At 43.7% G+C, this 16,536-nt stretch overlaps 1 protein-coding gene across 1 annotated transcript in view; it reads left to right on the plus strand.

The window, feature by feature from the left end:
* LOC105504495 (chromosome unknown open reading frame, human C16orf62) overlaps positions 1-16,536 on the plus strand; it is a 180,737-nt gene that overhangs the window by 71,466 nt on the left and 92,735 nt on the right. Inside the window, exons 15-19 of the mRNA XM_011931960.1 lie at positions 8,590-8,636; positions 10,092-10,203; positions 11,039-11,155; positions 12,140-12,193; positions 15,506-15,586. Of these exons, the coding sequence (XP_011787350.1) occupies positions 8,590-8,636; positions 10,092-10,203; positions 11,039-11,155; positions 12,140-12,193; positions 15,506-15,586 (411 nt within the window). The remainder of the gene's footprint in view (positions 1-8,589; positions 8,637-10,091; positions 10,204-11,038; positions 11,156-12,139; positions 12,194-15,505; positions 15,587-16,536) is intronic.

The following is a 16,536-nucleotide window of genomic DNA, read 5'->3' on the forward strand; positions in this document are numbered from 1 at the left end:
CTAACATGGATATATAGTCGTATATCACCATGCCTGGCTACTTTTTTGTATTTTTTTGTAGAGATGGAGTTTCGCTATGTTGCCCAGGCTGCTCTTTTGTAGAGACGCTGTCTCTACAAAAAATACAAAAATTAACTGCTCATGGTAGTATGTGCCTGTAGTCCCAGCTCCTCAGGAGGCTGAGGCAGAGAATCGCCTGAACCTGGGAGGCGGAGGTTGCAGTGAGCCGGGATGGCACCACTGTACTCCAGCCTGGGTGACAGAGCCAGACTGTCTCAAAAAAAAAAAAAAAAAAGACTGTGATAGATGAAGCTTCCCTTGTCTTTGTTTGATAGTTGCAAAGAAAAGAGAGACTACAAAACAGGGACACATAGAGCAAGGCAAAGTTGAAGGATATCTGCCTTTTCCTAGATGTTGCCAACACATGTTGAAAGCTGTACAGAAAAGAAAAAAAAAGGACATGACTTTAACTGAGCTATCCCGCTTTTAAGAATTTATGCTGTAAGTTAGACGAGTGCATAAACACACACAGAGATGCACACACGGTTTGTTCACAGTAGCGCAAAATTGGAGGCAAGCATCAGAGAGGACTGGTTATGGTATGTGCATTCAGTGAGATGTTAATGAGGCCGTTTAAAATGATGGAGACTCCTGATGATCTGTGCATACTGATGTAAGGGTATTCATGGTATGTGGCTAAGTGCAAAAAGGAAGGTACGTTGCTGTGTGTGTTGTAAGTGGCAGTGTGGCCTAGTGTTCAGGCGTGGGCTCTGGAGTCAGGGTGCCTGGGTCTGCATCTCAGCTCCGTTACAGCTGTTGTGATAGAGTAGGGAGCAGGTAACTTATTCCTAACCACTCTGAGTCTTCTTTCTTCATCTGTAAAATGGGAGCGATATTAATGATTCCTATTTTCTAGTCTGTTGCAAGGATCAAAGAAATCACTGTATCTATGGTGCTTAGTGTAGCGCCCCACATCTTGGTACTTACAGACATGATTTTTATATCTGTGCAAGAGAGTTGGGAAGGAGAAGTGACAGAATATTACTGGAGTGTGAGATTTGGGGCCATCGTAACTTATTTTTCTTTGCCCATCTGTTTTTTTATTTCTTCCTTTGGGACAGAGTCTTGCTCTGTCTCCCAGTCTGGAGTGCACTGGTGCAATCTCGGCTCGCTACAACCTCTGCCTCCCAGGTTCAAGCGATTCTCATGCCTCAGCCTCCTGAGTAGCTGGGACTACAGGCATGCACCACCACACCCAGCTAATTTTTGTATTTTTAGTGGAGACGCAGTTTCACCTTGTTGATCTCGTGCTGATCTCTAACTCCTGGCCTCAAATGATCCTCCCCCATCGGCTTCCCAGAGTGCTGGGATCACAGATACCAGCCACTGCGCCCGGCCACCCATCTCTGTTTTCTAACTTTTCAACAAGTTTGCACTGCTTACATTTTTACTTTTTGAGATTCTAAATTATGAGGAGAAAAACGGACATCCTGTACTTCAGGTGAATAGTCTTACCATTAAGTAAATTGATTTTAAATCAAGCCACTATAAAGGGAAGATTGTTTGAAATTTTGCTGCTGGTTCTCTGGTCCTCAGCATGGTTTGAGCAACCACATGCTGTCCCGCACTTCTGGGAAGGGTACCACGAACTTGACTGTTTTCTTGGTATTCCACTGAATGACGGAAACATACAAGCAGGATTGACGTGGTGAAATGAGAACGCTTATTTTTTTTTTCTTATTTTAGTGAAAGGCAAAATCAGATTTAAACACAAAAAGTACATGTCACAAGGCAGTCTTCTTTTTATTTTAAGCCCCAGTCATCTCAAAGGATGGCAGAAGCTGGGAATAGAGCTTTCCTGGGAGTAAGCTCTAGGAAATCATTATTGCACTAGAATAAGTGATTAAAAAATTAGGTCACCTGAATAATAATAAACTCTGATTGTTGGGCACACTTAAATAAGGGACATTCAGTGTCTTGTTAAAAAAAAATCATTTTCAAACTGCAGAAGAATTGATGTGGGTATGGAAGGTGGTGTTAAAGGTGCATGTGACAATTTGGTGCCTAAAAGCTCTTTGATAGTGGCCGCTATGAGTCACCTGCAGAGTAGAGCTGTGTATATCCATTAGAGGCCAAGACTTCAAAATAGGGGATGGTAAAGTTCGGCTGCAGCAGTTGGTAATATGCAGGGCAGGCAGGTGAGAGAGGGAAAGGAATAATACCTTTAGTTGTGAATATCTCATCTACAGAATTTCAAATTGAAGTTGAAATCCAAGGCAAAAAATCAAGGCATATCTTAGTCCGTTTGGGCTGCCATCATAAGGCGCCATAGGATGTTTAAAATAGAATTGCAGCCTCGGCCTGACTTCTTTTCTCTCTTCCTGTACTTTTGAAGTGGGTAAATAATTATAAATAACCTAATCTGGAGATCACCTTAAAAAATCCAACAGTTGGCCAGGCATGGTGGCTCACACCTGTAATCCCAGCACTTTGGGAGGCCGAGACAGTCAGATCACGAGGTCAGGAAATCGAGACCATCCTGACTAACACAGTGAAACCCCGTCTCTACTAAAAATACAAAAAAAATTAGCTGGGCATGGTGGCGGGCGCTTGTAGTCCCAGCTACTTGGGAGGCTGAGGCAGGAGAATGGTGTGAACCCAGGAGGTGGAGCTTGCAGTGAGCCGAGATTGCTCCACTGCACTCCAGGCTGGGCGACAGAGCGAGACTCTGTCTCAAAAAAAAAAAAAAACAAAAAATCCAACAGTTAAATATGGCTGTCGTTCTCAAACTCCATATATATTGGTAAAATGGTCATTGAATTAGATACAAAGACATATTCTTCTTCCCCAAAAAAGTATGCATGTAAAACCTGGTGAAATTGTCTAGTTAGTTGTATTATACCAGTGTCAATTTCCTGGCTTTAATAATGCATTATAGTTATGTAAATGGGAGAAGCTGGGTGATGGGTACCCAGCACTTCTCTCTACTGTTTTTTTCAGTTACTGATGAGTCTGTAGTTAATTCAGAATAAAAAGTCTTTTAAAAATCCTTCAATTGGGATGAATGCTCCATTCTTCATGATACGATTATTATGTATTGTGTGCCTGTATCAAAACATCTCATGTACCCCATAAATATATACACTTACTATGTACCCACAAAAAATAAAAATTAGGCCGGGCATGGTGGCACATGCCTGTAATCCCAGCACTTTGGGATGCCAAGGTGGGCAGATCACTTGAGGTCAGGAGTTCGAGACCAGCCTGGCCAACATGGCGAAACCCCATTTCTACTAAAAATACAAAAATTAGCTGAGTGTGGTGGTGTGTAATCCCAGCTACTTGGGAGGCTGAGGTGGGAGTATTACTTGAACCCAGGAGGTAGAGGTTGCAGTGAGCCAAGATCGCACCACTGTACTCCAGCCTGGGTGACAGAGCAAGACTCTGTCTCAAAAAAGAATAAATAAATAAAAATAAATAATTAAAAATTAAACAGAAAACAAAAACATCTGTCAGTTAGGGACAGTTTGAAAAATGATATTATATCCATGGCATGGATTAAATAGCCATGGATTAAAAGAGTGAGGTAGATTTGTGTAATAACATGGAGAAGAAAGGGCCATCTAGATTCTCCATTGAAAAAGGCCATATTTAAATATCTCCAGCCCAGTATTTGTAAGAGTATCCCATTGTGTAAAAACAAAACTAGACTTCTGTAACAATATATATCCATAAGGCATAGGCAGAGTTCTAAATAAGAACGTCAAAGTCCTAGATAAACACCAAAGTGTTGACAGTGGTGATTTCTAGGACGTGGAAGTTGGGAAGGGGGGACACTCACATCTTTCTTGATGCATGTCGATGTTGTTGGAACTTTTGTCTATAAAGCATTTCTTATTTTTACGATTTTTAGAAAAACAATGAAATGTTACATAAATAAGTGCCATGCAGGGCCAATAGCAACAATAACAAAAGCCTAAAACACAAACCAGCACACCAAGCAAATGCCTGCCTTGTGAATTTTCTGAATCTTCAAGTTCTGGTGTGTGTGAAAATGAAAGAAATATGCTGAGCTGCTTTTTCAATGGTTGATCCCAGCCAAAGGGCTTGTTTCGATCTCAGTGTGCTTTGAGCTGTTGTTCATCGTGTTCTTGCCAAAGATAATCAATTCTGTCACTTCTTAGAGGGGAAAAAATCAGTAACCTCCAGCAGACCTGCCCAGGGATCTATAACGTTTGGCTCTCTGGACACTTACATGTATTCCTAAGTTCCTTTATGACAACAGAGCCTTTGGTTTTTTAAAGTTATATTCTTGGATGCATTTTTAGTGCATTCATCTTTTGTGAGAGAGGGAACTTTTTAAGCATTTATCTTGTCTTAATGGTAAGAATCTTTTGTTACCTTTTAACTAGGGCATTTGCCCTAGCTAATGTTTCCAGAATTGGTGGGCCAGGAGGTCTCATTTGTGTGTGTGTGTGTGTGTGTGTGCCTGTGTGTGTGCATGTGCATGTATATGAGATAGAGTAAACCTCACGAAGGCATGGGTTTCTGGCTGTTTTCCTCCCATCTTACCCTCAGTGTCTGGAACAATGGCTGCTGTAGTCATCCCTTGGAATACTTGGGGGATTGATTCTGGGATCTCCACGTGTATCTTTTTTTTTTTTTTTTTTTTTGAGACAGAGTCTTGCTGCGTCGCCCATGCTGGAGTACAATGGCCCGACTCTACTCACGGCAACCTCTGCCTCCCAGGTTCAAGCGATTCTCCTGCCTCAGCCTCCCAAGTAGCTGGGACTACAGCCACACCACCATGCCCAGCTAATTTTTGTATTTTTAGTAGAGACAAGGTCCCGTCATCTTGGCCAGGCTGGTCTCTAAATCCTTACCTCACATGATCCACCCGCCTCAGCCTCCCAAAGTGCTGGGATTACAGGTGTGAGCCACTGTGCCCGGCGCTCACGTCTATCAAAATCCGTGCATACTCAAGTCTCACAGTCTCACAGTTGGCCCTATGGAACCCACGTATACTTGAGTTTGGCATCTCACAAATACTGTATCTCACAATCAGCATATGGTTGAAAAAAATCCGTGTATAAGTGGACCCGCACAACTCAAAACCATGTTATTCAAGGGTCAACTGTATACTCAAGTTGCTCGTTAGGTAGGCGTTGAATGATTATTTCTGTGTGTCAGGGAGTATCAATGTGGTGATTACACAGAATCTCTCTTTTCCTTAGCCTTTTCCGAAGGCCACTTGGCTATTGTTATTTAAGAATGACTTTTCAAATATAAATACCCTGGGTTAGGGAAGCCATTTATGATGTGGTCAATTGTGTCACCAGCTAGGATGCTTTTGGCTGTAAGGAACAAACATCTAACTGGTCTGGCCTCCACAGATAATTCCATGTGTCCTTCTCCACAATAAGTGGAGGCTCTTGGGTGGGCAGCTTCAGTCCATCTTTTTGCTCTGCTGACGCTGATTAGCAGCAAGGTAGGGGCAGCCATTCCAAGCATCACGTCCAGAGCTGACAACATCTGGGGAATCTTTGATTCTTGGGTCCTTGTTTAAGAACAGGAAACCTTTCTCCAAATCCCTCAAAGACTTCCCATCCTGTCTCAGCAGCTAGAAATGGGTCATAGGCAAGGGGAACGAGACCCGCTATGATAGATTTGGGTCTGTATTAGTCTGCTCGGGCTCCCCTACCAAAATACCACAGACTAGGAGCTTAAACAACAGACTTTATTTCCTCATGGTTCTGAAGGCTAGGAGACCAAGATCAAGGGTACCAGCAAGGTTGGTTTCTGGTGAGGCCTCTCTCCTTGACTTGGAAACTCCCAGCTTCTTGCTATATCCTCACATAGCTTTTCCATTGTGTACACACATCCTTGCTGTCTCTTCCTACAAGGACATTAGTCCTGTGGGATTAGGATCCCACCCTTAAGACTCCATTTAACCTAGTATAGTGATATTGGGGGTTAGGGCTCCAACAAACAATTTAAGCGAGATATAATTCAGTCCATGACAGAAGCCAACCTAGTTTACGTGAGGCATAGATGGAAATCTGAATAAAGTCAGATTTATTGGGGGTAGGGATTCCAACAGTATCTCCAACATCACCTCTCACTTTTCAGGCAACACTTATGACAGAGAGGGGCAACACTTATGACAGAGAGGGGCAACACTTATGACAGAGGGGGCACCACCAGAAAGGGTGGAATTGCACTTAAGAACACTTATTTTTTTACTTTGGGTCCAGACTTAGATATAGATCCCTTTTATTTTATTTTACTTTTTATTTTTTAGTTTTTTACTTTTATTTTATTTTATTTTATTTTTGAGACAGGGTCTTGCTCTGTTGCCTGGGCTGGAGTGCAGTGGTGCAATTTTGGCTCACTGCAGCCTCAACCTCCCAGGCTCAAGTGATGCCCCCTCCTCAGCCTCCTGAGAAGCTGGGACTATAAGCACACACCACCATGCTTGGTCAATTTTTAAATTTTTTTTAGAGATGGGGTTTCGCCATGTTGCCCAGGCTGGTCGTGAACTCTTGAGCTCAAGCCATCTGTCCACATCAGCCTCCCAAAGTGCTGGGATTACAGGCATGAGCCATCGTGCCCACCATGTCTTTTTTTGTTGTTGTTGTTGAGACAAGGTCTCACTTTGGTGCCCAGGCACAATCACAGCTCACCGCAGTCTTGACCTCCTGGGCTCAAGTGATCCTCCCACCTCAGCCTCCTGAATAGCTGGGACCACAGGATATACCACCACACCCAGCTAATTTTTTAAAAAATTTTATGGCTTGGCATGGTGGCTCACTTCTGTAATCTCAGCACTTTGGGAGGCTGAGGCGGGCAGATTGCCTGAGGTCAGAAGTTCAAGACCATCCTGGCTAACATGGTGAAACCCTGTCTCTACTAAAAATACAAAAAATTAGCCAGGCGTGATGGCACATGCCTGTAGTCCCAGCTACTCGGGAGGCTGAGGCGGGAGAATCGCTTGAACCCAGGAGGCAGAGGTTGCAGTGAGCTGAGATTGCGCCACTGTGCTCCAGCCTGGGTGACAGAGCAAGACCCTGTCTCAAAAAAAAAAAAAAAATTTATGTAGAGGTGAGGTCTCATTATATTGCCCAGGCTGGTCTTGAATTCCTGGGCTCAAGCGATCTTCCCACCTCAGCCTCTCGAAGTGCTGGGATTACAGGCATGAGCCACCACCCCTGGCCTACACAAATCCCATTTTACCACTTATTAGGAAGTGGCTTAACCTTTGGCTTTTTCATCTGTAAAATGGGGATAATGTTCCATGGACCTCACAAGGACATAGTGAAGAGTAAGAGAGTAAAGGAAAGTCAAGGACTTAGCCTGAAACCTGGGCAGTGCTCAGTGTCCTGTAATTACCTCTGGCCTTGGGCTTGACCTTCTCCAAACCACTGCCCTAAATGAGCCTTCTTCCATTGATTTTCTTAAAAACAGGAGCTCTTTTAAAGATATGTAATTATCTTAAGATAGCTCCAAAGCCATTAACAGTATTCCAATGAGTTAAAAAAAAAATCTACTTCCTTTTGGGGGAAAAAGTAGATCTCAAACTGTGTTGAAGAAGAAATGTATCAAAGAACGTGGCCTTTGATCCCAGCCTGCCCAGGTTCATGTCTGGCTGCCATCACTAACTGTGCGACCTTGGGTGAAAAACATTGCTATTTGCGGCTTTGTTTTTCATCTGTGAAATGGGAGAATAGAGCCCCTGCTTCAAGGGTGGTTGGGAGAGGTAAGATCGTGAGTGCAAAGTGTTTCTCGCCATGGCTGGTGGACACTAAGCTCTAGCCTGGTGTTTGTTGCTCATGTTATTAAGTGCACCCTGGGCACCTCCTGAAATGGGGAAGAATGTGGGGTTACAAAAGAGGTAGGGAGCAGAGTAATTGTCATTCTCATTTGTGCCCTGGTGACCCCGCAGTTGAGATGGTACCACTTGTAGCCTTGTAATAAGGAGACCCAGGTTCGACAGAGTTGCCAACTCTTCCAAAGTCTCATTGTTGGTAGTTGGTGAGGCTGGATTTGAATCCAAGTGTGCCTGATGCCAGGGTCCCAGCTTCTATTGATTGATCGATTGACTGATTGAGACAGGGTCTCCCTCTGTCCCCCAGGCTGGAGTGCAGTGGCATGATCTCAGCTCATAGCAGCCTCCACCTCCTGGGTTCAAGTGATACTCCTGCCTCAGCCCCCTGAGTAGCTGGGATTACAGGCACCCGCTACCACACCTGGCTAATTTTTGTATTTTTAGTGGAGACAGGGTTTTACCATGTTGGCCAGACTAGTCTCGAACTCCTGACCTCAAGTGGTCCACCCGCCTTGGTCTACCAAAATGCTAGAATTACAGGTGTGAACCACCGTGCCCGGCCCCCAGCTTCTATTTATTACACTAAATGCCATGAAAGTGAATTTTTTCTCCCCTAGCCTCCCCATCCCTACCAGACACTGAGAATTATCTTAATGGACATGTGGCTACATTCATTTTAGAGTTTGACTTTGGAAATCTCTTAGAAATGTTACTTTAGCTCCTCCAACCTGATATTTTAATTATTATTATTTTTAACATAATAGGCTCTGCTGACCGAGATGATGGAAAGGTGTAAGAAACTAGGAAACAAGTAAGTATTTTAAGATTCATAAAGCATGAGTTTCAAAATGGCATTGGCTGCTATTTTTGAGCTTAGCCCGCTTAGCTGGGCATAGAGCTGAAGAGAGAGAGGCAGGATCACATGGAGGTTTAGAACGCTGGAGTCCAGTTGCCTGGCCTCAGACCTTGGCTATGTTCTGTCTTAGCCCTGTGACCTTCGGCCACTTGCCTGACCTCTCTGTGCCTCTGTCTCCTCATCTGTAAAATGGGTATAATAATAGTTCTTTCCAACTGGGCATGGTGGCCTACGCCTGTAATCCCAGCACTTTGGGAGGCTGAAGTGTGTGGATCACCTGAGGTCAGGAGTTCAAGACCAGCCTGGCCAACGTGGCAAAACCCCATCTCTACTAAAAATACAAAAACTAGCCGGGGTTGGTGCCATACACCTGTAGTCGCAGCTACTCAGGAGACTGAGGCAGGAGAATTGCTTGAACCCAGGAGACAGGGGTTTCAGTGAGCCGAGATCATGACACTGCACTCCGGCCTGGCAACAGAGCGAGACTCCGTCCCAGAAAAAAGAGAACATAATAATAATAATAGTTATTTCCCCATGGGGCTGTGGTAGGTGGTTGGGCTAGGAGGAAGTTCATCTCCCTGACTGTCAAGAATATGAGGTTGTCTCTCTGCTTTCCTTTTAGTGGTAGACACATGGAAATATCCTTGCATGGGCTTTGTTCACCACTGTGTCCCCAGAGCCTAGTGCCGATAACATAAGATCTCTTTCCTAAGAAATCTCTTGCATAAACTTGCCGGACACGGTGTTGCACACCTGTAATCCCAGCACTTTAGGAGGCTGAGACGGGTGCATCACCTGAGGTCAGGAGTTCGAGACCAGCCTGGCCAACATGGTGAAACCCTGTCTCTGCTAAAAATACATAAAATTAGTCAAGCATGGTGGCTCATGCCTGTAATCTCAGCTACTCGGGAGGCTGAGGCAGGAGAATCACTTGAACCCAGGAGGTGGAGGTTGCAGTGAGCCAAGATCGTGACACTTTACTCCAGCCTGGGCAACAAAGTGAGACTCCATCTCAAAAAAAAAAAACTCTTACATAAATGATGTGTATATATATTTACAACATGGATCAATATTGTTACTTAATGTTCTGTCTCATTAGTGCACCAGCTTATTGAATGCTCGCTCTTCTTCTTAAATGAACTGGATCACTTGCTGGTCTGTCTATTCATCCTGCCATCTATCCATCCACCCATCTAAACATCCAGTTAATTCAACATTTATTGAGTTTTGAATATGTACAGGACACTGTGTTAGTCTTTCCAGTTTACCTTTTTACTCTGGTCTTTTTTTTTCCCCCCAACCCTGCCACCAAAGAGCTGTTAGTCATCCTCCCTGGCAATATATACCCAAAAATTAAAGCAGCTTTGATTGAGGAGAAGCCAGGCTGACTTGGGGATCTGTGTCTTGCAGTGCCTTGCTGTTGAATTCTGTGATGTCTGCCTTCCGGGCTGAGTTCATCGCCACAAGGTCTATGGATTTCATTGGCATGATTAAAGAGTGTGATGAATCTGGTTTCCCCAAGGTAGGCTCTTGACATCATGCTCAGTAGGACACAAATAAGCGGTGTGTATCCAATAGCTCTTGAGAGACAGTCCGGTGTTGGGAACAGCATGGGCCAGCAGGAACACAGGCGAAGACTGTGTCTGAGGAACGCAGTGGAAGATGAGTTAGAGATTGGGATTGTCGGACCCCATGTGATTGCTAGGCTTCAGGCCCCCATGAGCCCTAAATCTATCAAATTAGCTCACTACGAAGGATTTAAGAAAGACTTTGGTCTAACGTATATAAGAATATATCAGGCTGGGCACGGTGTCTCATGTTTATAATCCTAGCATTTGGGAGGCCAGAGCAGGAGGATCATTTGAGGCCAGGAGTTTGAGAACAGCCTGGCAACATATAGCAACAATAGTAAGACCCTATCTCTACCAAAAATCAAAAATTAGCTGGGTGTGGTGGTGCATTCCTGTAGTCCCAGCTACTTGGGAGGATTGTTTGGAGCCCAGGAGGTCGAGGCTGCAGTGAGCCATGATTATGTCATGAAGCCTGATGACAGAGTGAGACCCTGTCTCAAAACAAACAAAAGAATATGTCTTCATTCATTATTTGTGAAAAACTTTGTTCAGTGGAATATTATGGCCCCAAATTAGACCAACAGATGTAGCTAACTCTGTGTGAGCCTCTCAGTGTAGCTGGGGCAGATATGTTTGATAGAACTTCAGAAGGAGGTTGTTGGAAGATTAGCCCCAAGAAGGATTAAACATTACTACCTTTTCTCTTTTCTTTTCTTCCTTTTCTTTGAGCTTCAAGTTACTTTGATTTAAAATTTCCATAACACGATGGTTTGATTTTTTTCTTAGCATCTCCTTTTTCGATCACTGGGGTTAAACTTGGCCTTGGCTGATCCTCCCGAGAGTGACCGACTTCAGATTCTCAACGAAGCTTGGAAAGTTATCACTAAGCTGAAGAACCCACAGGTAGGTGGCCATTTTGTCTTTTTTTTTTTTGAGATGGAGTCGTGCTCTCTTGCCCAGGCTAGTGTACATGGCGCCATCTTGGCTCACTGCAACCTCTGCCTCCCAGGTTCAAGCGATTCTCCTGCCTCAGCCTCCTGAGTAGCTGGGATTACAGGTGTGTGCCACCACATCCAGCGAATTTTTGTATTTTTAGTAGAGACTGGGTTTCACCATGTTGATCAGGCTGTCTCAAACATCTACCCATCTCGGCTTCTCAAAGTTCTGGGATTACAAGCATGAGCCACTTTGCCCGGCCTGCCATTTAAACTTTAAATCAACCACTTTTTGTCCAAGTTTTGGCGTCTACTCTTTGAAAAAATTACCCCTCCGGGCCTAACATGGTGACTCACACCTGTAATCTCAGCACTTTGGAAGGCTGAGGCAGGAGGATCACTTGAGGCTGGGAGTTTCAGACCAGCCTGGACAACATAGCTAGACCCCTGTCTCTATTTGAACTAAAAAATGGAAATTATCTTTTCAGTAGTTATACATTTTTCCCTAAAGAAATCTATTTATTATAATTGTATTATTTGTTTGCCTGTAATAGAGAATGGATAGTTTTAAAGATGTAATTTCTTTGATTTTTTAAAATTCAATTCTCACAGCCTTAAGATGTGCTAAAAGTATAAAATTACATGGTCATGCATTTAGAACTGCCATAAAAAATAAAACTTAGAAAAATGCATACCATTACAGATATTTGAAACTTTATAAAAGATCACTTAACTTTATAGTGGGCATCCAAAATGTAACAGTTTGTAAGATTTAGGTTTGCAAATATCGTTAATAGGATATTCCTAAATTAAAGATCAGCCTTTAAGCCAGTAATTAGCAAAAGGAAATTCCAGTTTCCGACCATTAAACAGAGCCACCTGAAGCCTCCTGTTTGCTATAAGGCATACTATGTTGTACTTAACGTTAAGATGCTTTCCTTTTTCTTTGTAGGACTACATTAATTGTGCCGAAGTCTGGGTAGAATACACCTGCAAGCATTTCACGGTATGTGTGACTGTGGTGGTGTTTTCGAAAGAATTAGATTTTTTCATGTTTATAGTAGTGAATTAGCCTAGTTTAGGTATTGAGGCATTTGACCATGGTGCTTGCTGTTATAATTTATAAAAATTGCGTTCTTCGTGATAAAGCATGAGGGATCATTAATATGTGTACTATAACAAAAAATAACTGTTCCATGTTTACCTTTAAGTTTGGAAAATACAGCATTATACAAAGTTAAACCATTTTTTTTTTTAACCATAGGATACCTTAGATGTTTATTTTATTTATTTATTTATTTATTTATTTATTTATTTTTTTGAGACAGAGTCTCACTCTGTCACCCAGGCTGGAGTGCAGTGGCCAGATCTCAGCTCACTGCAAGCTCTGCCTCCCGGGTTCCCGCCATTCTCCTGCCTCAGCCTCCAGAGTAGCTGGGACTACAGGCACCCGCCACCTCGCCCGGCTAGTTTTTTGTATTTTTTAGTAGAGACGGGGTTTCACCGTGTTAGCCAGGATGGTCTCGATCTCCTGACCTCGTGATCCGCCCGTCTTGGCCTCCCAAAGTGCTAGGATTACAGGCTTGAGCCACCGCGCCCGGCCTACCTTAGATCTTTATATGCTAAAGTGCATTGCGACTGTACATCAGAGTCTAGTAAGCAGCATTTCCCAAACAATTTGACTGGCATGTAATTTTTTTCCTAAGCAAATGTTTCTTTCCTGAGGCATAGACGAGAACCGCAGTTAGGGGAATACTAGGCTTCTCAAAGAGCAGAGACTTTAGAAGCAGATAGAAGTGGGTTCAAAACCCTTGCCAGAGTAATTTGTTTATTTTTAATCAAGCCCTAAAAATTTAAGTATAGCATTGCTATGGTCTGAATGTCTGTGCCCTCCCAAAATTCATATGTTGAAATCCTAGCCCCCAAGATGATGGTATTAGGAGGTGGAACCTTTGGGAGATTAGGTCATGAGGGCAGAGTCCTTATGAAGGGGATTAATGCCCTTATAATAAAAGAAGCCCACCAGCCTGGCCAACATGGTAAAACCCCATCTCTACTAAAAATAACAAAAAAAATTAGCTGGGTATGGTGACACGTGCCTGTAGTCCTAGCTACCCAGGAGGTTGCGGGAGGAGAATTGCTTCAATGTGGGAGGCAGAAGCTGCAGTGAGCCAAGATTGCACTGCTACACTCCAGCCTGAGTGACAGAGTGAGACTCTGCCTCAAAACAAAAATAATAATACAAATAAGTCCCAAGGAGCTCACTATTCCCTTCCACCCCGTGAGGACTTGGGGAGAAGGTGCCATTTGTGAGGAATGGGTCCTCACCAGACACCAAATCTACCTCGATCTTGGACTTTCCAGCCTCCAGAACTGTGAGAATTAAATTTCTGTTGTTTCAAGCTTCCTGGTTTATGGTATTTTGGTAGAGAAGCCCAAACAGACTGAGCCAAGCACACATGCAAAAAAGTACACGTATCATAAGTTTGCTGGCTCAATGAATTTTCACAAGGTACCACCATGTAATCACTGTCCAGAGTAGGAAATAGGAAATAACTGACCCCGCAGAACCCCCAGAACTACCCCTCGCTGTCACACCTCAGCCTTTGGGGAGGTGCAGGTAGACACCATCCTGGCTTCTAACACCAAAATTGATTTTGCCTCATTTTGAGCATTAGGTAAATGTTGGTCCATTGATTTTTGTGTTTTTTTTGGTCCTATTTTTATTTTACATTTTATTATGGAAATTTAAACAGACTCGCTCCCTTGTACCCATCAATCAGGAATTACCAACTTACGACAAATCTTGTATGATTTATATCATTACCATGTCCCCCGACCCCTGGAATATTTTGAAGCAATCTCAGACATCGTATCATTTCATCTGTCAATATTTCAGCACATCTGTAAAAATGTAAGGATTCCATTGATTGATTGATTGACAGGATCTCACTCTGTTGCCTGGACTGGAGTGCAGTGGTACGATCATGATTCACTCCAGCCTCGACCTCCTGGGCTCAGGCAATCCTCCTGCCTCAGCCTCCCGATAGTGGGAATCACAGGTACATACCAGCACACCTGGCTGAATTTTTTTTACTTGTAGAGATGGGGTCTCGCTGTATTGCCCAGGTTGGAAGGTCCCTTTCCTTAAAAATCTAAATACATTATTCTAAGGAAAAAAGTTTCTTTTTTTTTTTTTTTTTTTTGAGACAGAGTCTCACTCTGTTGCCCAGGCTGGAGTGCTGTGGCATGATTTCAGCTCACTGCAACCACCGGCTCCTGGGTTCAAGCAATTCTCCTGCCTCAGCCTCCTGAGTAGCTAGGACTACAGGCGTACACCACCACACCCAGCTAATTTTATGTATTTTTAATAGAGATGGAGTTTCTCCATGTTGGCCAGGCTGGTCTTGAACTCCTGACCTCAAGCAGTCCACCCTCGGCCTCCCAAAGTGCTGGGAGTACAGGCGTGAGCCACCTCACGCGGCTGAGTTACTAATTATTTAATATCATAAATACCAGTCAATATTCTGATTTCCCCAATTATCTCATTTTTTAAAAAAGTTTATTTGTTGAAATCTGGTTGAAAATAAGGCTTTTACATTGCAACAGGCATTTTAGGATACTTTTGATGTGTAAGTTATCTTTCAAACCGTCTCCTTCTCTCCTTCCCCTTTCTTTCCCTGTAATTTATTTGTTGAAGAAATTGGGTCTTTTGTGCTATAGAGTTTGCAAAGACTGGATTTTTCCCATTGCATCCTTGTGATGGTGTCTGACGTGCTCTTCTGCCTTTTGTAATTCTCATAAATCAGCAGTTAATTATAGAGACTCAAAAGCCATTCTTAGCTTGTGGGCCTTATAGAAACAGGCACTGGGCTGGATTGGGCTGCAGCTGGCTGACTCCTACTAAAGGGGACAAAAGTGAGCAGTGAGCAGTTAGATCAGACGGCTTGCAAGGGTGAGCCTGTGCTCTTCCTCAGTGCTTCACTGTTCTCTCTGCAGGCACTTGAGGGAGGGCCTGGGACAGGCAGGCGGAAAGAGGCATGGCCGATTTGACCACCGCTCAGGGAAAGCAGGGACAATGTAAAGCCCCAGAACCTTTGAGAACAGTATTTAGTCCTGACTAGGTGTGGGGCTGTGGTACTAGACTAGGTGATACGAGTGGGAATTCCTCCCTTCTGTTATTTTCAGCAGAATGTTGAAAATGATTTCCTGGAAGATGTGTGATGTATTATGAGTACGTTAGTCCTTTCTCCCAGGAACATAGTCAGCGATTGCCATACAGTGTCTAATGCATGTTTGGTTCCTTTTCCCTGCTTAGAAACGAGAGGTGAATACCGTTTTGGCGGATGTCATCAAGCACATGACTCCAGATCGTGCATTTGAAGATTCCTACCCCCAGGTAACAGATTTGCATTTCTCATTTCAACATTGTTAGGAATTTTGTTCTGTTGAATTAAATAGGCATTCTGCATGGGTCATGCTATAAAGGCGGATAATCCTGTGTTTGAATTGTAGCTCTGCCATATCCTAGCCATGTGCCCTGTTTTTTTTTTTTTGTTTTTTTGAGATGGAGTCTCGCTTTGTCTCCCAGGCTGGAGTGCAGTGGCGCCATCTCAGCTCACTACAAGCTCTGCCTCCTGGGTTCACACCATTCTCCTGCCTCAGCCTCCCGAGTAGCTGGTACTACAGGCACCCACCACTATGCCCAGCTAATTTTTTGTATTTTTAGTAGAGACGGGGTTTCATCGTGTTAGCCAGGATGGTCTCGATCTCCTGACCTCATGATCCGCCCGCCTCGGCCTCCCAAAGTGCTGGGATTACAGGCGTGAGCCACTGCACCTGGCTGCCGTGTGCCCTTTGATTGGTTACTTAACCTTGTTGTGCCCCAGTTTTCTCACCTGTGAAGTGGGGCTAGTAATAGTGCTACCTGAGAGTTACTGCGAGGATGAAGTGAAGCCCTCACACAGTGGCCTGGCACGTGGTCAGTGCTCAACAAGCGTTGTCATCATCATTGTCACCAGTAAGTAAATTGCAAGTATTTTTAGTTAAATCAACTTGTTTTTGAGACAGGGTCTCGCTCAGTCACCCAGGCTGGAGTGCAGCGGTGTGAGGCTGGAGTGCAGTGGTGCGATCACCGCTTAGTATAGCCTCGACTTCCTGGGCTTAAGCATAACTTTCTTATGTGGAAATAAATTTAAACTTATTGGAAAGTTAAAAGAAAGAATTTCTATTATTCTTTACCCAGATGCACTAACTGTTAACATTTCTTTTTTTTTTTTTGAGATGCAGTCCTGCTCTGTTGCCCAGACTGGAGTGCAGTGGTGCGATCTTGGCTCATTACAACCTCTG

This window comes from Colobus angolensis, unplaced genomic scaffold (assembly GCF_000951035.1).
Source record: "Colobus angolensis palliatus isolate OR3802 unplaced genomic scaffold, Cang.pa_1.0 Scaffold92, whole genome shotgun sequence".
NCBI classification, from domain to species: domain Eukaryota; kingdom Metazoa; phylum Chordata; class Mammalia; order Primates; family Cercopithecidae; genus Colobus; species Colobus angolensis.